The sequence below is a fragment of the Brienomyrus brachyistius genome, chromosome 23 (genome assembly GCF_023856365.1).
Source record: "Brienomyrus brachyistius isolate T26 chromosome 23, BBRACH_0.4, whole genome shotgun sequence".
In the NCBI taxonomy this organism is placed as follows: domain Eukaryota; kingdom Metazoa; phylum Chordata; class Actinopteri; order Osteoglossiformes; family Mormyridae; genus Brienomyrus; species Brienomyrus brachyistius.
This window is the reverse complement of record NC_064555.1, coordinates 3521836-3545613: the sequence shown is the minus strand read 5'-3', so window position 1 is coordinate 3545613 and position 23778 is coordinate 3521836. Positions and strand designations below refer to the sequence as shown.

Here is a 23778-nt window from a genome sequence, read left to right as displayed (position 1 = left end):
TAAAAGCCAAGTACAAAGAAAAATGGCCAGTCATACGCTGATTTAGAAAAGCAGCATACAATCAAAATATAAATTAAAGTTCTGATATTGAATGAAGGCTGATTTCTAAAGGCACACAACCCCCAAGGACCTCACTGGCATCCGCAAGTTGTTTTGCACAGAAAAAGAGACCCCCCCTCCCGCCCCCAGTTATAATGTGAGTATAAATAACAAGCTACACTGCTGATGTAGAGAACATGTATAGTATTTTATCTTTGAACCTAACCAAGCAAAGTGAATGTTAATACTGTCACAACGAGCATGCACTACCCATGCAATAACAAACATCTCAGAATATTTGTGGCCTTTCAAACACAGGCGGTTCTGTCAGTATCATGGGACTGAATCTGCTGAATGTGGTTGACAGTAACTGTCAGCTTCGGGGCCTGTGGGGGGGGGGGAGCGAGCTCAACAACAGCACGAGCCTTGAAAGAGCTCCCAGCCACCTGGTCACGTTTTCACACAGAGAGCCCCCCCCCCCCACACACACACACACACACCAGGATTAATAATTAATTATCAATAAATTAACCAGCAGCGGAACAAAAGTCATTTATCTGGACTCTTAGCCGTTTCTCAGGAGGAAAAACGTAAATGATTTATTATCCATTATTTATAATAAAATAGCTACTTCATCATTGGCAAAGTGAAGTTGGGCAGAAAGGTATCCACATCAGAGCAGGCAGTAATAGTGTGAGAATATAGCCTCAATAAACCACCCCTTTTGCCCCCCCGCCAACCCCCCAGCCACCCCTGCAGGGGCAATAACAGCCTCTGTCCCTTCCTCAACTGACATTTTGTAAGGTCTCTCTCTCGCACCATGCTACAGTCAAATTAAAAGTGACGGGTAATTATTACCACTTAATTTCAGAAGAATGGGTGATATTGCCTTGACTTCTAGGATCTAGTCATACGTCTGCTGTCTTGTTACACAACCAGCTTGATGGACACCAGGAATTGCCACCAGCAATAGGTTAAATTGGGTTCAATGGAAATGGTTCCCATCAGCTTTTAAAAGGCCATTTATATGATCAAGGCATTTAACTGAGGTGACTGGTGCCTATCTGTTCATGTAAAGATCTCGGGGGTGTGATGGAGAGCCGAGGAGAGATGGTAACTGGTGGCCTGCAGAAGCCCAAGGGCTCAAGCTGCCATCTGCCCTGGGGGGTTCAAGTCAGTGTCACTGCCTCAGTAGGAAGAATGACAGCCGTGAATAATTTAAACTGTTGCCTGTCATGGAGATGTGACCCCCCCCCCCCCCGGTCTGGCCTTGATACACACCCCCACTGGCCCTCACATGGGGGCTGATGACATCTTCTGGGGAGTACCGCACTCTGGCAACAAGCGCTACACTCAGACCTGCATTATCCATCTAGCATACCAGGTATTTTCCCAGTGGGCTGATGGGTTTTTGGGTCAACAAAATCAACCTCCCCACCCCTCTCAGTAAAATTCGTTGCGGGAGTCAAAAGTCCAAAGTCCAGAGCTATTTTTTAGTCCCACTGCAGGCCTGGTTACACTACGGAAGGACAGCAGAAACAGATCCACAGAAAGTTCTGTTGAGGGGCGTCAGTAAGACTTCCAGGTTGAATCAGAGCTAATTAGGAGTTCCTGAAGCACACAGACCGTCTAGTTAGAAAACACACCAAAAGCTTTAAAAATAAGTTTATTACAAAACCTGTTTGAGAGTCCTGCGAATTCCCTCTCCTTCCATCAAGATTAAACCAAACAGAGCTCAGAAACTGATTGGCAGTGGTGTAGACAGGGGAGGGACCACAGGGGCATTGGCCCCAGCTGGATGCTGATTGGCCCCAGGAGTGCACCTTCTCCTGTCAATCACCAGTTCAAAATACATCATTGGCTAATAATAAGGTTGGTTCCTCTTATGTACGCCCACTTAAAAAAGAATCATATAATTACCCCTGCTAATTGGGAGTGATCCAACAGAAAGCTCTGTTAACCGATCGATCAAGTGGCACCTTTATTTATTGCACTTTATTATCACAAGGCGCTCAACATGTATGCATGTGTGCTGGGGGGGGGAGGGGGGCGCAATACCACTGACATTAAAACAACGTAGCATTACTTAAAAAATACTGTGATTTTCCATCCGAGTGTATGTCATGGTGGGGGAGGGGGATGTTCATTTGCATTTAGGTACATGAAAGCATCATTCCGGGTGATTTGAGGACAAACGTCTTCATATGTATGGTAAACGCAAAACACCAGTACCAAGTCTTCACAGAAGCTTTCGGAAATTGTCTCTTAGTTGATGCTTTTGTTCCGACTCGCAGCTCCATGTGTCCTGCATATTGAAATATTTTGAAAATCCCTGTACTGAAACATCCTTTGTAGCATCACCAGTGTCCTCTTGAGAAATGAGATTACAAGATACAGGTGAAAAGTCCCAAATGAGCAGAGGCTCAATGGTCCCACCTCCTCCCTTTTGATGTTTTACATTAAACGATCTGTATTCTTCTATCCGTGCGCACACTTGAATTAATTTCAAGATACTCAGCTACACCAACAGGTGCAGAATGGCAAGTCACAGACTACTTACCACTGATGAAGCAGCATTGCCGACGGTTCCGGGGATTAGTGGAGCGTTGGAGAGATCGCTGAAGACCTGTATTTCAAGATGTGAATTCTTTTGGGAACCCAGCTGCAAGTCCAACATCATCATCTCGACTGGAAACAGGAGATGGTCTTTGGACCCAGGAGATGCTAGGATATTTGTACTCACTGCTGTCATCTTGCCATGTAGTTTCTATAAAAAGGTCTTACATATTAAGTCAATGTTGGTTGTGTTACTGCAAGTCCTGAGCTCTTTTTCATGGACACATCATGACATTTGACGCCCTGGTCTCATCTTACCTAGCAAGACAATTACCAGCAGGGCTTATGACAGCTGACATCGTAGACAACAACGCAGCACTACCAGACTAGACACTTAATGCTGACCAAAATGACTGGCACATCTGCCTTCATAAAATCAAGAAATATCTATGCGAGACCAACAGAACGGCAGATCTGCCAAGGCAAGCGAGTAGCAGCTACTTACAAAGCTAGTCCATGTCATTGGTGACCCAGTAGAACATTCAGTCTGAATAAAGCTCAAACGCCGATTCAAAAGTAGCCTTTTCATTCTCTGTAGATTCACTGAACTTAATTAAATCTTAGCAATGAGGTGTGATTGAATTCAGTTGCATCCTGAACAACCTTTCCAGGCAGGCTGTCCGGATAAAAAGATTTTTTTAAATAAATGAAGTCATTCAATGGCCTTCAAGGGGACCAGAACACACAGCAACGGAACCATCTACTCATACCAGCTATGATGGTGTCATGCCGAACGGCCCACAACCACCTTTTTAAACCTATTAATTAAAGGATTATGTATTCCCATTGATCCACTATTTAACAAGTACGGCACAGTCTGTCTGGCCTTCACAGCTACCTAAGCAACATCCATTCATGGACAAAGTCTGAAAACATCTCATCTAACTTTGTCTTAAGAGGAAGTTCATGAGAGGCCATGGTTTAGATGGTCAGATTATCACAAACGTCAACAGTTTTCTGCAGTGGACCACAAACTCAGTGGTAAGAGAAGAATTAACTCAAAGCCTGAGACATTCAGCGGGAATCGTCTTCCCCTCACGCATCCAGATGGTATGATTCAGTCAGACAAAGAACAGGCTTTTAACACCTTTGTAATGAGGTAGAAACAGTCATTACATTTGTGTATTAGGAGCACAGACGGCATCTATAAACGGAATCTTTAATTAAGAGAGCCATTGTCTGAATTGTTTAGTTACATTTGCACCAAAAAAGAAAGAATGGAGAAAAAAAAATGTCATATCACAACTGAAGACACTCTTGTTCACATTCCAGGTGCCAGAAGCTGAAAACAATTTTATTTCAAAATGGAGAGATAAAATAGGCAGACAGCTCGAGGAAACACGTGTAGAATTTCAACATGGAGCTTTGGTCCGCTGGCACAACTTTAATAACAAAGAACGTCGGTACAGAGCAGATCACGAAACCCAGAGGCCACGAGAGAGTGTGGAGCTGCTGCTCACGCACTGTCAGGACTCGCGCAAGTTGACGCAGTTTTACTATCTGGATCCATATAAAATTCAGCTGGCTATTAAAATTACTGGGTTTAATATAAGAGATAAAAACAAGTATTTCTTTCGCAACACCGAGAATTACAGCCCTTGACTTTAAGTGCATACAGCAGGTTCTTATTCACTGAAGAAGAAAAGATTGGTTCCAAAACACAGGAAGATGACAGGAGAGGGAGGAGAATGGGATGGTTACCTAAAGTATTTCTGCATTGATGTTGACCCCCCCGCTCCCCCCCCCATCTCATGCTTCTTTCCTATCCCTTGAACAAAGATCTTTAAACAGACAAGTCCCCATTCCTTGAGTCTTTGTGAATCTCCATTCATACATTTATCCGTCGCTTTTCTATTTAAAACCGCAGGATTGCATAGGGTCTGGCAGCAGGCAGCAAGGCAGGGGTCCATCCTGGATGGGGGGCCATGACAGGGCGCAGACACACACACCAGGGCTTTCAGAGACACCAATTAGCGTAGCTGCACGTTTCCGCACTACAGGGCTAGACAGGCGGAATCCAAACGGCACATGGAGAACAATCTCATACAGCAGGATTCAAAGCCACATCATTGGAGGTGAAGTAACAGAGCCCCCCCCCTCATTTTTACAAATGCTTTTTAACACCCATGTTAACTGGGGCTTTCAGGGTACGATCTAAAAGTCCTTTTTAATTTTACACTCTTCCCTTTTCAAAAGAATAGACTTGGCACTGTTTTAGCTCATAACACCGCTGGTTACCTTTCAGTTAGCATCCCAAACCCCCCTCCCCCCCCCAGCAGAAAGCAGTCTGACAACTCGGGAGAAGCGTTTTTTGTAGAGAGGAAAGCTACACCACACAGTAATGGGGACAGGCCACAGCCAGCATCCTTCATCCAGCTGGGTCACATGACCAGCTTTCACCTTGGATACGGCAGAATTCATCTCCCAGTCGCTGCCCAGCTAAATCCTGCCGGGGGCACCGGGGGAGCGAGGTCCGCATTCATCTCCATCTGGCACGAGCCCTCAGGCTCTGTGCTACAACTCAGCCAGGAAACAAGGGCCACTTATGAGCAGAAATGGGGGGCGGGTGGGGGGGCGGGAGGATCTGTAACTTCTGGAGACAATTGACCTACCATCCATAAAGTACATCCTACACACTTAGGAGACAAAAGATAACTCATGCATTTATGAGTCAAGTCAGCCATTGTACTCGCAGATGACAGTGTGCCATCACTACGGAACACACTGCCCCCTACAGGGCTCCAGGTAAAAAGCACGTATGGAACCACTACCCACCAGACCACTGCTGCAGGCCGACCACAGGGCTGCGCTATGGTCACATTCGGCACCGGTTTTTGGTTAAGATCTGTAGCGCGAATCCAAAAAACCAGAAGACCAAATGGCCAAAAATGTGTTTCTCAAAACAGAAATTTTACAGGAAAAACAACCAATGACACCATCACCAATTACATAACCGACGTTTTACACTTAAACAAACACACCATAACAGGTCAGGGGCCCCAAGCTAGCCTGCTGTGAGGGACATTTAGAGGGTCCTCCAAAGCTGGACGACTCAGTCCAGCCACACGCAGCAGCATTGTCATGTTCACAGATGCTCGCATATCTTAAGCCCATATGAACTCGCCCTGCTTCAATTCCAGGCAGGACCTCCTTCCCTCGTCCTGTGAACACTGACATTTCCATTCTTAAAACTATAAAAATACAATGGCAATCCGCCCTCCCCCCGTCCCAGCTGTGTTGACAGAGAACGTTTGCCTTGCCTCAGAGCACAGCACAAATCGCAGGGAAAACATTTGAAGAATCACGCTGTGAGGCACCTTGTAGTGAAGCAGAGGGAGAGTCTCTGTGGGTTTTAAGAGCATCGGGCAAAGTAAACGTGAAAAAGGCCTTTTCGGTCCTGGCAAATGTAAAAGCGACTCCAAGCCTCTGAACCTTTGTTAAAAAGGAAAGGGACGAAGTGTACAGTTTGTTTTTTTAAAGTGTGTGCTGGACGTAGCGGTCCGGGAGAGCCCACAGCTCACACGACGTACTGGTACGGCTCAGCCTTGCCGTAGTCGGGCGTAGCGAGTGGGTTGAGCCAGGCTATGGAGAAGGGGTGACCGAACACCGCCTTCATATTCATCCACTTGGTCTTCTTACCCCAACTCCTCTCTTCCTTTTTCAGCTGCTCTATGCCCTGGAAAAGAGAAACGGTCCAGATGTAACGTCGGCAGGGACTCGAACTTCTAGTCCAGCGAGGATCGGGCTGCATGAAACCAGGATCTGATGCGTCTGTACCTTCCTGGATACTTAGGGATCTGCACTCATTATGTCAGTTTGTGGGAGGGACCGTGCCAAGCACAATAGATTAAACATTTATCTTCTAACGTTTTTAGCACATAATTACTAATGTATAAATAACGTGTCATTTTTAAAACACCAGCACATGATGCAGGGCTTGACCTAAATCAGGAATGAAGATCATGACATCAGTGTTTTGAAAGCCACACCCTCTAATAAGCCCCACCCACTTACTCCAGCCTTCTTATAGGCTGTTCCTGCATGTTACAGCATCTCTCCTCCAGATCTTGTACATGCTGTCATTATCAAACAAGAGACCCCAATTAAGGGCGGCTAACAGGGTCCTTGAAAACCCATCCCATGTCTGGAGGTGATTATGCCCGTTAAGGACAAACCAAGTGCCCTGCACAGACCAATACGTTGTTTTTTCTTCCCCCCGGAATCTCGAGAGCTAATCTCTAATTAGAAAACAAACGCCTTACTCAAGCAGAGGCCTGCTTAGCAGGATAACTTCATGGATTTAGGGTAGTCTGGGCTTAATGGATTTTATCACTAACATTTAGCCCAGACTACCTTCAATTTCACAAGTTATGCCACTAAGAAATCCTGCTTCGTGATACAGGTCCCAGAGAAGCATCACCAAGCTCATTTCTGACGCTATACAAACCTGACCACCACTTCACTACTTTAATAACAGGCTTTCCAAACACGAGAATTAAAAGGAATTAAAAGTAACTAATTAAAGGAATTAAAAGTCTAAAGATAATCAGACAATCCTGAATCACTGGCAACAATTCATGTTCTGTCGGTCTAGTCCTCTCCCCTGCACAGCTGCTTCAAAGCTTTTGAAGATTAAACAGCATAATATCAATTTTTCCAGCATCATTCACCAGCTGTGTTTCTTTAATGTGCACAAAGGAAATCAGAAGTACCAGTCAATTCAAAATAAGCTCACAAGAAACTATATTTCAAGTCAACTACAACCTAAATCAACTGACCAGACACCATTTAATATCTACGCAACTGGGATAACTGTTCATCACTGCAGCGAGAAGACTTAACGGTCACCAGGAGAAACTTCTAGGAACGTGGAGACTTGGAGAGATTCCACTAAGGCCGGTAACTTTGTCCTCCGGATTTCTATGCCGAGGATGGGGCCAGGAGGGACCCCTGACCTTTCCAGCTATGCGACCTGCATTCGCCGTGCCAGAAGACGGTCTTCTCAGGCCTCAGAGGGCAGAGCCTCATCCATCACTTCCTCAAACAGAAACCGCAGGAGAACCAGCTGCTTATTACCTGCCCCAGAGCAAAGTCTAAACCTGATAAGTTACATGAGAGCCCTAAACAACACAAGGGTTAGAATGCATGCTGGGAAAGATGGATGACAAAAATAAAAAGTAATAAGTCTCCTTCAGCCAGGCAGGCAATTTCTGCCACCCTGGAGCAGGTTTTATAGCAAATTCGGTGCACAAACGCCCCCCCCCCACACAAAATAACAGGGCAAATTCACTATTTTTGAGCGTTGGTCCCAATATTTCACTCCTCGATTACCTGTTCATTCAGGACAAAGAGCCTGGATTCTCAGAAATTGTGCTGCGGACTGGAAGGTCAGGAAGTTAGGTGCTAGAATTGGCAATGGGGGGGGGGGGCGGGGAGAGGGGCAATCAGGCAGCCACTCACCGTTTCGTCGGTACAGATAGAATGCACTTGAGTCCCAAACATCACAGATGTAAAAATTAGGAAAAGTAGCCCCTCGAATGACAAAAGGATGAGCAGGATGACGGTCACAGGTGGCGAGAAGGTACTGCACTCTGAGGAATAAAAAGACAGTGATGAACACTAGAGGGCACCAGAGAGAGGCACAGTCATTTACACTACGCAACAACAGAGACACTGCTTGGCAGCTACCTTGTAGGCAGTTACTGTGACGGTGAAAGAGGATTTTGGGACTTACTGGTCCAGTCCTCTTCAAAGCAGAAAAGGAAGTGGAAGGCCACCATGATCAAGGCATGCAGGGATATCAGGGCAATGTACATCTGTAAAACAGAGAGGCTCCAGTTTCTATGCAGCTCGGTACAGGGACAGCCAATGTCCTGTGCAGAGTTGGGTAATTCAGGTCCAGAGAGTAAAAGTCCAGACCGGGATTTTGTTTCAACCAACCAGTTGAGTATTTGTGACTGTGTGTCTTTATGCTCAACTGGTCGGCTGAAACAAAATCCCGGTCTGGACTTTTACTCTCTGGATCTGAATTACCCAACTCTGGTCCTGTGTCACAGACATTCACTGGCTGTCCCACTCTTTAACACACCATAATATTATTAACTTTTCCATACAGATTAACTGTTTAACTGTTAGCATGGATTTTGAGCATGAAACAATTTCCACCAGGAAAATGAAAGTATTCTGATCTTGATAATACCTGGCTTTAAGTAGTTAATGAAAATAATTCTGCATTCAGACCTCCTGCAACCAAAGTCAGGTTGCTGAGCACATTCAGGGCTCCCAGGCTAAGATCAGAGAGAGGAAAAGGTTCTCTGTAACTCTATATGTGAAAAATTGTGCACTTGGGAGCACTAATTCTAAAATATTATCCTAAGGGGAAAAAAAACTAAACATTCTCCTAAATCAAATTAGTTACACTAAAAACCATAATTCATGCTGCTTTTAGGGCTTGATGCTAATTATTATTAGCATTAAAACGCGACACGCCAGTGCATGTGCGGGCACACGCGTGTGCAAGGGGGCGCTCACCGTGAACAGCACAAAGTACTTCTGATTGTTCTCGCCCACGCAGTTGTTGACCCACGGACAGTGGTGATCCATCTTGCGTATGCATCGCTTGCAGACGCTGCCGTGGAAACGCAAAGGACACGCGTGTAAAACCGGTGCCCCCTGTGCTCAATACGAGGACAATCAGGAGAACCATACAGGCAGGTTAACTACGGATAAAGAAGCCTGTTCACAATCATCTCTTTGGGAAAATCAAAAGTGTTTGAACTCCTAGGCTGCAATGGGCCAAATACTCTCAACACCCTATAACACGTTTAGCTCCATATCGCACCATGTTTTTGCAGGATAAATTAAAACAATAATCAAGGCGCCAAATGCCGAAATTTTTCCAGATAAAAATTCGTAACAGCCTCAGTAACAGGACAGGGGCGCACCTGCACCAACCTCAGGTCGTGAGGGGGCGGGGCATACCTGCACCGGCCTCAGGTCGTGAGGGGGCGGGGCATACCTGCACCGGCCTCAGGCCGTGAGGGGGCGGGGCATACCTGCACCGGCCTCAGGCCGTGAGGGGGCGGGGCATACCTGCACCGGCCTCAGGCCCTGAGGGGGCGGGGCATACCTGCACCGGCCTCAGGCCCTGAGGGGGCGGGGCATACCTGCACCGGCCTCAGGCCGTGAGGGGGCGGGGCATACCTGCACCGGCCTCAGGCCCTGAGGGGGCGGGGCATACCTGCACCGGCCTCAGGCCGTGAGGGGGCGGGGCATACCTGCAGTGATGTGCACGGTCCGGCTTGATGCTGCAGCATTTGGGACACTTGTAGACCACCTGGCCAGGTTTCAGCTGCAGACTCTCGATAAACTCCTTGGTGGCATTCCCCTTCGGCACGGCGCCCTGCAGCACGACACGAACACAGGGGGCGCCATCACAGGAGGCCACTGGGCAGCAGGCAGATGACAGCGAAGGCCTGGTTCAGACTTCCTGGGGACGCGGCCGTGCTATAATACCCGACTGCCCGCAGTCCTGAATGTTCATACTTCTTGCACCAAAGTGGCACTGTAGAGCAAATCTGCTCTTACATCATGTTTACAGTGTGGCATGAATGTCATATTAAGAATTTTACTAAAGAATTTTATTTTAACAATACACAAGGCATGGTTGTTACCACTGATCAAAACATTTTCATGAACAAATAAAATATAAAAATAAAACAAAGCGACTAAATGAAAGCCAAAAATACTGCCTCAACAACTAACAAATAAAATGGTCAAATACTCATTCTTCTTAAATTCTATTTATTTAAAGTAAAGAATTATGTTGGGGTCCCTTTTATGCAAAAGAACTACAGCAACAACCAATGGTACCACAAAGGGACCTTTTATAGGAGTTAGCGAAGTCAAACTTCTGGTCTATCCCTAGAAATAAAAATAGTAAATCTTAAACTGAGACTAAAATATTTAAAGAGATATCCATCCATTTTCCAAACCACTGGCACTATTGGGTCATGGGGGGATCTATCTTGGAAGCTACGGGCACGAGTCAGGGAACAACCCAGGACAGGGGGCCAGCCCATCGCAGGGCACACTCACACACCATTCACTCCGACAGGCAATTTAGTCCAATCAGCCTCAGCATGTCTTTGGACTGTGGGGGGAAACTGGAGTACCCAGAGGAAACCCCACGACGACATGGGGAGAACATGCAAACTCCACACACAATTTAACCTCAGGTGTAAAACACACAGATTCCACTATGTCATTATTTAACAAAAAGGAGGAAGCCATTTGTGAAAAAAAAATGAATAAATAAATCAAGTACACCCCATGATTCGATAGCTTGTAGAACCACCTTCAGCAGCAATAACTCATCATTTTATGCATGGCTATCAGTCTCTCACATCATTGTGGAGGAATCTTGGCCCACTCTTTGGGGACATTCATTCAGGTACAACCATCTTAAGGTCCCGCCCAAGCATTTCAGTCAGGTTGAGGTCTGGGCCACTGAAACACCTTGATTCTTTCAGTCGTTCGGTTGTAGATTTACTGGCATGCTTGGGATCATTGTCCTGTTGCATCACCCAATTTCGGGCCAAGCTTTAGCTGTAAGAGAGATCACCTCACATTTGACTCTACGATTCTTTGGTATACAGACGACTGGTATATACTTTCTTTGGTATATACGACTCAATGACTGCAAGGTGTCCAGATCAACCTTTCACCACCGTGCTTGACAGTTGGCATGAAGCGTTTGGGCTTTGCCAAGCGTCGTACTGCGCTTTATGGTCAAACATCTCCACTTTGGTCCGTCTAAAGGTCACTGTTCCAGAAGTCCCGTGGTTTGTTCACATGCAACATGCAAACCTAACTCTTGCTATCATGTTAGCTTTAGAAGGGGCTCTCTCCTGGCAATCCTTCCAAACAAGCCAGACTTGTTTCATCCTTTTTTAATCGCACTGTCAACTCTAACCGAGGCCTGTAGAGTCTGGAATGTAGCTCTTCAGTTTTTTGCAATTTCTCTGCGCGTCGCTCGGTCTGACCTTGGGGTGAACTGGGATGTTCGCTCCTGGGAAGATTGCCAACCGTCTCGAATATTTTCCATTCGTGAATAATCTTTCTCACTGTGGAATGATGGACTTCCGGTTGTCGGGAAATGGCTTTATAACCCTTCCCAGATTGATTGCTTCTCTAAGATCATCGCTGACGTCTTGTCTCCTTAACATTGTGTTAACACGCACTGGAATGTTCAAGTCCAGCAAACTGCCAAAACCTCTGCTCTTAAAGAGGTGGTCAGACTTGCAGATGATCAGTTAGTCAAGTGCATTTGACCAGCAGCACCTGATCCTCTTAATTCCTACGGAAGCAGCACTTAATTTTTCCACACACTGCTTCTGCATTTTGGCTTAATATTTGTTAAATAATCGACGACAGGCTGCAATATGTGATATGTTGTTGTTCATCTTGATCGGTCCTTAGCAGGCTTGAAAATGAGGAGAATACGGATGGTTTTTAATACGTACGGATACACATAAGCTTAGAATGGGAAGGTGCACTTTCTTTCTCACATGACTGTACTTCACCACAGTCGTGCACGGGGCGGGGGGGGCGGGGGGGCACATGTCCACGTGAAGCATGAGCCAGTTAAACGCCAGCTGATCACCGAGCAGCAAGGTCCTATTCGTGTCCCGGAGGATATATTCCACCACAAACTGAAGAATGATCCCTTATTGTACATTAAACCTCAGGCTATAAAACAGAACAATATCTACCTTATCGATTTCAACCCCACTGTGGCCACTATCGGTTACATTCTGCTAGTTAATAATTAACTGTCCGATTGTTAGTACCTCTCGCCATTCGCCACACCCGGCTGCAGTGACTGATTAGTTAAACACAGGCATGAGTTACTCTGCCAAGTGCTACAAGGACTCTGAGTGCCTGTACTAAGTGACCTTAGAAACACTCGCCATCCCTGTGCTTGGAGTTTGCAGGTTACCCCTATGTTTTTGCCTTGGGTTCCTCCAGATTCTCAGATATCCCCCCCATAAGAATAGCAGACTGCTAAACTCCTTGAAATCCCTTCAGCCGCGGGTAAATAACAGGGAGTATTTGTAGCAGTGTTCAGCTACAGGGTGGTATCCAGTCCAAAGGGCACCTTGGTTTACAGCCCGTGTTTCGAAGGAGGGAATCCAAAACATTATGAGCATCAGCAAAATACAGGCGGAAATTTAGACATTCAAAAAAGGCCGGTTCTGGATGGTCCATCACCTCGCCTACAGAACATCCCGCTGGTATGACATCATGGCGACATGGAACCGAGCACCCCCCCCCTCGCGGGGCCAACGCGGCAGACTCACCGGGTCAGTGCACATGGCCCTAAAATGGGAGGCCAGTGACAGGAACGCCAGGCTATTGAAGAGGGCGCCATTGAGCAGGCTGTAGGCCAGGTTCCTGGAGGGTAGCAGCATGACGAAGAGAACCACAAACTCGGCGAAGAAGACCAGCAGCCAGGTGATGATGCCGCAGGCGATGCCGCAGCCATCGCGGATGAACCACATGGCATCGGAGGAGGTGCGTGGTGGGGGCGGGGCACACTGCTCGGGGTGCAGGTAGCCAGCCTGACGCTCAATATCCCGGCAGCGGTGCGCTGGGCTGCCCATGTTACCACAGGCTGCCCCTCGGCATGCTGGGAAAGTAGTGGGCGGCGGTAGCAGAGAGAGAGTGAGCACTCATTAGGCATGGACTGATTCACCTCCAAGTACGCCTACACAGGCAATGTTTACCACCACCTAAACCATGCAAGTGTGTGGGTCCACTGAGGTAATGGGTGGCCACCCGCCTGTATACCTACCATAGCTGACACCAACAAGGCCCTCACACAGAACCCTCACCGGGCTTATATGCATTACCAGCTTAATGGTTCTGGCCCTTAAAGTAGGAGCAGTAAAATTCATGATACATCTGGTACGCAGTGCTTTCAGACTAATTGCTGAAAAGCAAAAACAAAAACTAATTACAGCCCGTGTTTAATTTTACCCTTTGCATGGACTTTCCAAGATTTTACCCTAACATACAGACCTTTGGATAACCACAAAAAGCACAAGGTTGGGGCACACCCTGGACAGGACGCCAGCCCATCACACAACGCTATTTAATAATAGTAATAATAATAATAATAATAATAATAATAATAGATTTTTTTAATAACCATTCAGAATCAGTTTGCCGGCTTTAATCACAATGGGAATTCCTGTCAGAAATGGAATCGATTCCGTAAATATATAGTCTTAGATCGAGGTACATCCGATCGCAGTTACGTCAGAGGTCCCTAGTAAATAATATAAACTGATCAAGAGACGGCTGAAGGCGGACGTAGTATGACGTCAGCAGGTGTATCGATCGCTTAGTGTAACCGGCGCGGGAGACTGGGCAGCACTGCCAGCCGGGTAATGACCCTCTGTCCATATCTAACTTGTAATGCATTGTGCATACAGTATTGTATATGTGATGGACAGCTATAAAATTGAGATGCAGGCAAACTGACTTTCGAACAGCGGCACCGGTCCCAAAAGCCAACGCAAGTCGACGCAGGGCTGTAACCAGTGGGCGGTGTGGTGTCACCCTTAGGCAACTTAGCAAGGGACCGAACTGGTTGATCCTGCCTGCTAAATTATTCGTTGCTTTGGATAAAAGCGTCTGCTAAAGAAATGTAATGTACCTGTTAGGGGAAATAAACTTTAAAAGTCTTTTGTACAAAAACTAGGAATACACCGATTACATAAAATGGTAACAGAAAGCAGTTCAACAAGTATATGTACCGAATTAGATGTACTAAACTATAAAATTGGGTAAAAACGGAACTAGGAACAAACACCCTGAACAAGGTGGATATTGAGGAATTCTGGGTAATCGTGGTTGTTCATAATGTTATGACAAAGACGGACTGTAGCTGGTGTGGTTCATGATCTATTGATTAACACAATGCCGTTTACATGCGTTTCTGCCCCCCTACCGCGCCCACGCCGGGTTTCGATGAGGTGAGAATAAGGAGGGAAGCCTGGACTCCCGCGTGTGTCACGTAATAGTCGGCGCAAGTTCCGCAGCACGTTCTGCGCGTGCGCAATCCGCTCTTCCTAACTTTCCTTGGACAAATTCTTGTTCGAAAATACACGTCTTATTTATAAGACAGCCAACATTACCTTTCTATTTCTCAAATACTGAGGACTATGGGACAGTGTAGTAAACAAGTAAATGCAGGATGCTGTAAATTATATTACCACCAAAATCCACGGTTGCGGTTCACTCCCAGGCCGAAGCATAAAGTAATTAGACGGCAGGTTAGACTGTAGGTTAAACTCTACATTCGTGGCTATAGATGGGCATACTGCGATTTTCAGCTTCCATCCAGCCTCGATCGTGGTACTGTGAGACAATCCCTATCGAGACAACCCATACAGTCCATCTCAATATGCCCCTCCGTCCTGCCTGACAGCGCAGACCTAAACCGATCAGTTACAGTATAAAAAATAAATGAAGATTGACGTGGTGAGTTACATTCTGTAAATCACTGCGCGTAGAAACTTCCAGGCGTGAGTACCAGCAGCAACTCTGATTAAAAGCAAGTCGTCCAAAATAAGATCATGTAATGCACACAGTATTTCAGAGACCCATGTGCGAACCGGAACACCGGGGCACTGCAGGTTTGTAACCAGTACCAAGCAGACGTTTTAAATTACATTGGTTTCGTTTTAACACCATCCAAATGCTCGCGATGTCTGTGTTGTATCTTTTTGGTAATACAAGCTGGTAATGCCTGCTGGATCTACGCTTCATATTTCAAGTACTGTAGGGCTGACATCATATAAACTTTGCAAACAATGAGTTGTAACTAACTCCATAACACCAATAAGTAAGCAAGCATTTTCAAAGATACTGAATAAGGCACGAAAGCATGTCACCCGAAGCTGGATATCACTATTGGTACTTGCCAGTAAAATTACAGTACTAGGAGGGAAGTTGAATCGCATACATTAGTTTTTCGACATACCTTTTCCCCCGATGGTGGGTCGTGCAGGGGAAATCCCCCCTCTGATCGCCTATCGGCGGCACATTAACCAGGCTGCTCCACCACCAGCAGCTGTCCTATGTGAATGGCGACCCAGGCTGCTTGGGAAAAACCGCACGCTAGATGAAGAGCTGCGAAAATGCCGAAGATGTGAGCGGACCGTTCAGCTTCCGGCGTGGCGAACAAGGCGGCACCCCGGCCGGGCTCCTGTACTGTCGGACGGAGAAGCAGGAAGTCTCCCCTGTTCCCGTACTTCCATACGCAGCACTTCCTGCGCGCTGCCGCTCCCAGCTCCTCAGCAACTTCCCCGATTTTCTTTCCTTTTTTCTTGTAGGACTGGAGTCTCTCAGGTGTCCTCGAAACCTGCAGTATTAAGTTACAAGAGGCGCACTGGCCAATCACCATATAGGCACTACCTAGTTTAGGCTACTAATTAGTCATCAAACTGGTAGTTATAGATATATAGTAAAGGTTGGACGATAAATTTCTACCAGCCCCGGTACTTCAGGAATTAATCACATGCAGAAATGCTTAATAAACTGTTGTATATGCCTCCGCTTTCATTAATGTCTCTTTTTTTTTTTTTTTTACTAAATTAACACATTAGTATTACAACGACTATTAATAGGCCTATATATGTGCGATCATACGCCACTAAACTCACACCACCAGCTTCTCCTGTAATATAACATGCACGCACACTGATAATAAAATTTAAACCATGTGGAACGGAAATTGAGAAAATGCCTGTAGCCGAATAAATAATTGTTCATGGGAACTAATTCAGTAGCTTTAAACACACAACCCTGGGGAGAAGAATCGCGCTCACAATCCAAGAGATGTAAGACCACCATTTTACTCGCAGAATCGTAGCACCACCCGGCAACCACAGGACCCTTTAAAGATAAAAAAGTGAAACTCTTTGGTAATTTATTGATGAGAATCGTCCTGCGGTGAACTTTGGGAAACTAGATCATTGAAATCAGCACCAAACGTGTGAACTCCTGTCATTTTATGTTTTTACCAGATACCACCAGGGGGCGCGGTAACCATATTTAATGCTACCACACCTTTAAAAAAATACGTCAAACATTAAGTTTCTAAAATGCATAAAATAATGGCCGTCTGCGTGAATATAAAATCGCATATAACCCTTTTTATACTTCCGGTAAGTGAACGGAGAGCCTTCAGCCCTCTTTTATTTTCCTACCCTGCCTTGTCTCTATGTGACCACAGGTGAATATTCCTGTTCCGGTTGAATGAACACGTTACGCAATTTGGGATATTTTTGTGATCTGCTTGATTCTCCATTTTCCACGAACCAGCCAAATGCAATTAGTTCTAGTGGCAGGCAAATCTACACATCAGAAACCAAATACCGAAAAGTGCTCATTTTCGGTAGCACAATCCACGGGTGCTCTTCATCATCTTTATTACATAAGAATACAGATTCGGTTTTATTTGCTTGCTGTTGATGCCACTGTAAATATGAAGAGCATACAAAATGACTGCATTGTGTCCGTACTGTGATGGACAATTATAGTGTGATTGCGTGTGGGTGTTTGGCTCGCTGCTTTCTGCCAAGTGACAAGGAATTATAGATCCCAAAAAATACGCGGTAGCACAATCCACGGGTTGCTAAAAAAACACAGAAACAGAATAAACAGCTTGAAAGTTAGTCACAGTTTTTAAAACCTTGTAAAAACAACTTTAGACTATTTATTTCATGTTTTGTTTTAGTTTTCTTAGTAAAGCGACATGGTGAAGCTTTCGCTTCAGTCCTGCGGGGTTGGAGATTTACGTCCTGCCTCTGCTTCATGTGAGTCTGGCAGTTGCATGGTCTAACTGTGTCTCATGCGTGGTGTACCCAATCCTTGTGCCTTATACCAGCCCCAGCCCCACCCCCACCCTAATTACAGAAATATGAGTTTATGTCATATGAACCTTGTTTTGTTCCAAATTCTAATGAAATTAAGACAAAGTGCTCAGATTATTCTTCACAAATCAGGAGTTCAAGCCTCAGCAGACACAGTGCTGTGTCATAACGTCCTCTTTTCCCACTTGGATTTCCAAAGTACACACAGTGCTCGGGCTTTCCACAAATGAGGCTTTCTTTGTTCTTGGCCAGACGTCTTGACTTAGGAAGCCTCATTATTTTCCACTATGAAGCATGTTAGATTGTGTCATACACTCTACGGGAAAAATTTGTACCTTTGCTTGTCACTGGGACTGTACCCTCAAGGGTCTGCCAATTGTACCCTTAGCTGTAGGTAATTGTACCTTTTCAGCTACAGAAATGGACTCCGAGGAACATCTCAAAGGTACAATTACAAGGGTGCAGTCTCAGTGAAAATAGTAGTGGAAGGTACTGGATAGAGCAAAAAATCAATATCTAACTCATCATCAACAGTAAATATTGATTTCGACATATAAGAAACGATATAATTATTTATCTGGGAGCGATCATTCATCACCTCCTTAAATGCGAAATTTCTACCGTGCACCGATCGTTTACCGATTAGAGTAATAAACGCAAATGTGCGGTTTGTGACAAGGGGCTGGGAGCGCCAGGATAAGAAATTGAGCGCCCCCTAGTGTGGGTGCAGTAGCTGGCGCGGTGCGTTTCTTTGTTAATGATAATGATATTACCGGCTTCCTGTCCCGCTCCTCCCTGCTTGAGCCTCTCTTTAAAAAATAGATTCTGCTTCCTCGCTAATGAATTTAACATGAAGCTTGATTGAATAAAAAATCCAGATCTGGCCATATCTGTACCGATATATAGCCATTGTTTCTGGCCGTCAGATGGGGGCATGTGCTGCTAAGGCACTGGGGGTGGGGTGGATTTCTACGCCCCCCTAATTCGTCGGCTGCAGTCAGGGAGAGTCAATAGACTGCAGATCTTTTCAGAGTATTGGCGTTACTCTTGGCTATATGACTCAATAAGTTGAACTTACTCACAATAAAAAAAGGTTGTGGGTTCAAATTGGAGCAGGCGCATATAATCTGTAACCCTTCCGTCTGCCGTAAGTCGCTTTGGATAAAAGCACAAGATAAATGAATTAAATGTACTTTATATTCTTGCTGTCTGCCTTGATTCATAGATTGATCCCCCTGGCAGGTAGAGTGTGATGTCGTTTGTTAAAACCTGTCAAACTGTTGAAACGTGCTTTGGGGTGTAAAATTCAGACCCTCGCCGGCTCGGAATGTAACGGTCCCCAAACATTTATGTTCCAAAGCTGTTGTGCGTATGGTGAGTGGCTCAGTGGCGTAGGACATTGGTTCAAATCCCAGGCTGGTTAGAATGACGATGATGATGATGATGATGATGTTGGACCCCTAATTAAGGTCCTCAGTGCCTTTCACAGAACTATATGTGGCCTTTTAGTCTCTGTGAAGTGAATGAAATGTACATGTTGCCATTCCTTCCCTGACCCTAATTCCAGAGGGTCCTTCTGCCCAGTACAGAGAGATGTTCTCTTGGACCCAGAGCTGACCAGATGTCACTTACACCAAAAATCTTTCACAATGACAACTTTATTCAATTAAACTGCTGCACTGATGTTAGTCGTCTGTTTTTGGTGCTTCCGAAGGAACCATATTCATTTCCTTCCTTCCATTCTGGAGCTTAAAAAAAAAATCACATTTGACTCGGATGATAATGCTTTTATTAAATATTGTATCTGCTGACGTGAAGCACAGTAAGGAAGGGGTTGCTTGAACAGGCATCCTGCAATAGCTGATACAAAAATAAATAGTTAATAAGCAAAATAGAAGTATGGGGGGGACAGTGTGCGGCTCAGGGGGGAGCATATATTATGCTTGTGATCGGAAGGTCATGGGTTCAAATCCCACAGTTGGCAGAGCGATTACACCGTTGGGCGCTGTTGAGTCAGGCTATTAACAATAATTCATCCAGGAATTGCTGACCCCTGCTTTTTCTCGAAAATAAAAGTTGATAAAAGTGTTTGCTACATAAATTCAAGTACAGTTTCAGAAAAAAAGTATGAATTCATGCCTTTGAGGGTACAATTACTTGTCAATAAGGTTGTACTCTCAAGCATCTACCAATTGTACCTCAGCTGTAGGTAAATGTACCTTTTCAGGTACAAAAATTGACTCTCAGGAACTTTTTGTCCCATTGGGGGTACATTAATGTTGCCGGTACATTGGGATACAAAACAGTACCGGGCATGAACCCTTTTTTCTGACAATGCAGAGACTGCATTGGGTTAGTTTTACCCAAAAGAGTTTTCTTTCATTCTCCCTTTCAAACCATCTTTCAATATTTCTGTCAGATCAGCTGCTTCGAAAAACAGGAAGGAGGACTTAAATGGCATTCCTCGCTCACTTCCTACGCACCCTGGACTTGGTCCTCCACGTGTTATCAGGAGATACAACAGGGCACCAGATGTGAGACTGAACCTGGACCTACCCAATCTGACAACCTCGTGACTGCAATGGAACGGCATAGGCCTAAATATCGGTTAGACATAAAAACAGGACATGCCATTCTTAAATCACGAACCCAAGGCAAAAGACTAAAAGCTGCATCTAAAAGGGCAGAAAGAAAGAATGGTCATACTGGACCAGATAATGTTAAAAGACCATAATAAATTGGAAGTTAGAGATTCCTAGTCTGCGGAGTGTCTGTAAAATATCTCCCAGCATTTTATGGTCGCCTCCGACCTTCACAAGTATTTTGACCAGAATTTTATTTTTCCATTTCATTCTGCCGTACCGGAAAATGGTGTTTACATCTCGCCTTCCATCTGTTCACCGAGAACGGCTTTTAAAAAACACAATTTTAGCTACTTCAGCGTAACTGCTAACGTTACACATTTTTGGTCGATGATTTTATGCTTCAGCTCTTGCACACCTGATGCCCTCATGTTGAAAAGCTCTTCGCCCCTGATGTGGCCAGGCAGCTGGGTGGGGGAGGGGGGGGGGCTGAGGTGGGGCGTGGATTCTAGAACTCTCGGCTACGTTCCGGACGCCTGCCGCAGGAGCCTCTGATTGTGGTGTTTTTCCACTTCGGGGGAACGGCAGCGATAAATCGCAGCACTCATCCCAGAGCTGAGCACATTCCCAGCTGTCATCATGGATTTCAGACCAGCTTGCCTCTTCCTCTGTGTCCTCATCCTCATCCATGGCTCGCTCCAGCAGAGCCCCCCTAAGAAGAAACCGCTGAAAAAAGGTAGGGGACCACCCTCTCTGCAGGAGGTCAGTAAGGACGCTGACATGATACCTGATAAGGAGATAATCAGTCTTCAATGCAGGCTTTTCAGCAGTCAGAAGACTATACAAACATCTGGCCAGTATGAAACAAGTGTTTTAACCAGTAGGTATTGATTCAGAATGACCAAACCGTAGAATTTCCTGAAACAGTTACTTAAATTGAAATTAAGTAGTGTTTGCTTTAATTCAAAAAGTCTGATTGCACTTGAGTTTTGGCGAAGACTTTCATTTGTTGCAAAAGGAGGAGTAAAGTGTCGTTAGTCAGTTTACATCAAGAGGACGTGCCACTGTGTCTGAGGAGGGAGTTCAGGAGAGAGCTGAGTGCCCACCGAGATCACGCTCAGACACGGACCACCCTCTCATGCACATCCCTTATTCTCCGTGTCCCTGATCTCCAGATGCGGTCAGCTTCAGCACCATCGAGGACCTCCAGAAGCAGATTGACGAGATCGTGCGGGATCTCACGCTGCTGAAGGAGCATCAGGCGCTCCAGACAGGTTTGCATCCCTCTCGGGAGCTTGTGGGATCGGGATCCACAACACTGAACTCACAGTGACACAGATCTGTGTCTCCAACATGCACAGGACAGGCGTGTCCTTATAAAAGAATCTGAACGTTATTTTCCACATGGTGTTTACTGTAGACCTTAAAACTCATCCACAGATGGACCTGCGCCACCTGAAGGTGTTCTTTATAGCAGTGGTAATACGAGTTCCATCTTCCACACATGGAAGCCATCTGCAGCGTTGATGTGAGAAGGTCATTGTCACAAACGTCGGGATTGTTTTGGTTTGGCGAACCTCTAGGGGGCGGTGCCCCACCGCACCAGCCCGGGAAAAATGACGTATGCTTTTACCGTCAGTTTTCCTTAAGGTCTCTGTGGTTTTGCTCCACAAAATTGTGGCTGCTGATCCACAAAAAAAAAACATCAACACCTTCAGGATGCAGACAAATTTAGTTACTACAGACAGTCGCTGGGTTATGAACGAGATCCGTTCCGAAGTCTGTCTTTAAGTAAAATTTGTAGGTAAGCCGTTAGAGTGCTAACAGCGGTGTTAGCGGCAACGTGATCCAACTAAAAATGCCGGTCGTTCTCCTTTGAGCCGACGAATCGCCGAAGCCGTGCAATATTTTCATGAGCATCACAAAATAATGCACACATTCGTTATTACAAATCATTGTATTTAACTCTAATTTTTAATATAAAAGGCTTTATGACACTCCTTTGAGGTGTCCATAAGTTGGACATTCTTAACCCAGGGACTTAGGGTAGCCAGAATCAAAAATCTTTTGGAGCTTTTATGAAAGAGGACTTCTGCATTAAAGTTTCTTCTGTTACGATCAATCAATAGAAGAGTTCAAATATCTTGGGGTCTTTTTCATATGTGAGGAAAGAACAGAGTGGGAGATCGACAGGAGGATCGGGGCGGCACATTGTACCATTCTGTCGCCGTGAGGAGAGAGCAGATCTGGAAGGCGAAGCCCTTGATTTACCGGTTGATCTACGTTCCTGCCCGGACCTAAGGTCACGAGTTCGGGGGAGCGAACAAAAAGATGAGATCGCAGATACAAGTGGCGGAAATGAGCTGCCAGCACAGACTCAGGGTGAAGAACTCAGACATCTGGGAGGAGTTCGGCTGCCGCTCCATCAAGTATAAAGGAGCCAGCTGAGGAGGTTTGGGCATCTATCTAGGATGCCATCTGGATGCCTCCCTAGGGAGGCCCTTGGGCACGTCCAACCAGGAGCAAACCCCAGGGCAGACCCAGGACATGTTATCTCTCGGCTGGCCTGGGAACACCTGGGTATCCCCCGGGAACTGGGGAGGTGGCTGGAGAGAGGGAGGTCTGGGCATCGCTGCTTACACTGCCGCCTCCGTGACCCGACCCAGGATAAGCGGCAGACAGGGGACCCATTGGGGCGCCCAACCTAGACCAGTCCAATTATGTTCCAGTTTTTTGGGGAACCCTGGAATCATCCAAACCGTTGCCCCCTTTACGGCACCCCTGAGTATAACTGCCAGATCTGCCCTACACAATGACAGATAATTAATGGCATTTCAACAATATAATTTATTATACTTTAAAAGTTGTTTGCAAATTGATGGTTTTCAAACGTTCCTTTGTTTTCAGTATGTCTGAAAGGATTTAAGATCCACGGTAAATGCTTCCTGGTGGATCCTTTAAAGAAGCGCTACCACACAGCGAACGAGGACTGCATCGACAAGGGGGGCACCCTGAGCACCCCCCTGACCCGCCAAGAGAACGAGCAGCTGTACGACTACGTGCGCTCTACCCTCGGCCCCGACGCACAGGTCTGGCTGGGCGTGAACGACATGACGACGGAGGGCATGTGGATCGACCAGACAGGCTCTGCCGTTCGCTACAAGAACTGGGAGTCCGGCCTCAACTTTCAGCCGGACGGCAACCGCGCCCAAAACTGCGCCGTGCTTTCCGCCGCTGCCACCGGAAAGTGGTTCGACGAGAACTGCCGAGATGAGAGATCCTCCGTCTGCGAGTTTAACATCGTGTGAGGGCCTCCAGCCCTATGACGTCAGACTGGATCCCCTTATCGTGGTATAGCTTATCGGGGCTGTCTGCAATCACGATTTCCCTTTCCCTCGCTTATGCTTTACGACAACAGAATCTAAAATTGGTTGAGCTTTAATGAAAACTGGCTTCAAGTGTTGCGTGTAATTTGTCACGGTATTAACTGGAAACAGAAGAAATCATTTGTTTTTGTCAATTGACACTGATGCCAAATAAATAAATACAAAAGCTGATTAGTCAAAAGTAATTCTGGCGTTAGTAATTATCGTGTA

At 45.9% G+C, this 23778-nt stretch overlaps 2 protein-coding genes across 3 annotated transcripts; one reads left to right on the top strand and one right to left on the bottom strand.

The window, feature by feature from the left end:
* Positions 1–3921: 3921 nt before the first annotated feature.
* Positions 3922–16081, bottom strand: LOC125718711 (palmitoyltransferase ZDHHC3-like). Its single transcript, XM_048992697.1, has 7 exons — positions 15707–16081; positions 13017–13345; positions 9933–10057; positions 9187–9283; positions 8390–8471; positions 8116–8246; positions 3922–6331 (listed from the first exon to the last, which is right to left on the bottom strand). The coding sequence occupies exons 2-7, from the start codon at positions 13317–13319 to the stop codon at positions 6173–6175; spliced, it is 897 nt and encodes a 298-aa protein (XP_048848654.1). The 5' UTR covers positions 13320–13345; positions 15707–16081; the 3' UTR covers positions 3922–6172.
* A 754-nt stretch (positions 16082–16835) lies between these two features.
* LOC125718714 (tetranectin-like) lies at positions 16836–23749 on the top strand. Of its 2 annotated transcripts, XM_048992700.1 has the most exons (4): positions 16836–16892; positions 20771–20918; positions 21358–21456; positions 23090–23749. In XM_048992700.1, exons 2-4 carry the CDS (start codon positions 20822–20824, stop codon positions 23488–23490), a joined length of 597 nt encoding a protein of 198 aa, XP_048848657.1. In that variant the 5' UTR covers positions 16836–16892; positions 20771–20821; the 3' UTR covers positions 23491–23749. The 2 variants fall into 2 exon arrangements, with proteins under 2 accessions (XP_048848657.1, XP_048848656.1); XM_048992699.1 differs by lacking the exon at positions 16836–16892 and having other exon boundaries at positions 20710–20918.
* Positions 23750–23778: the final 29 nt, after the last annotated feature.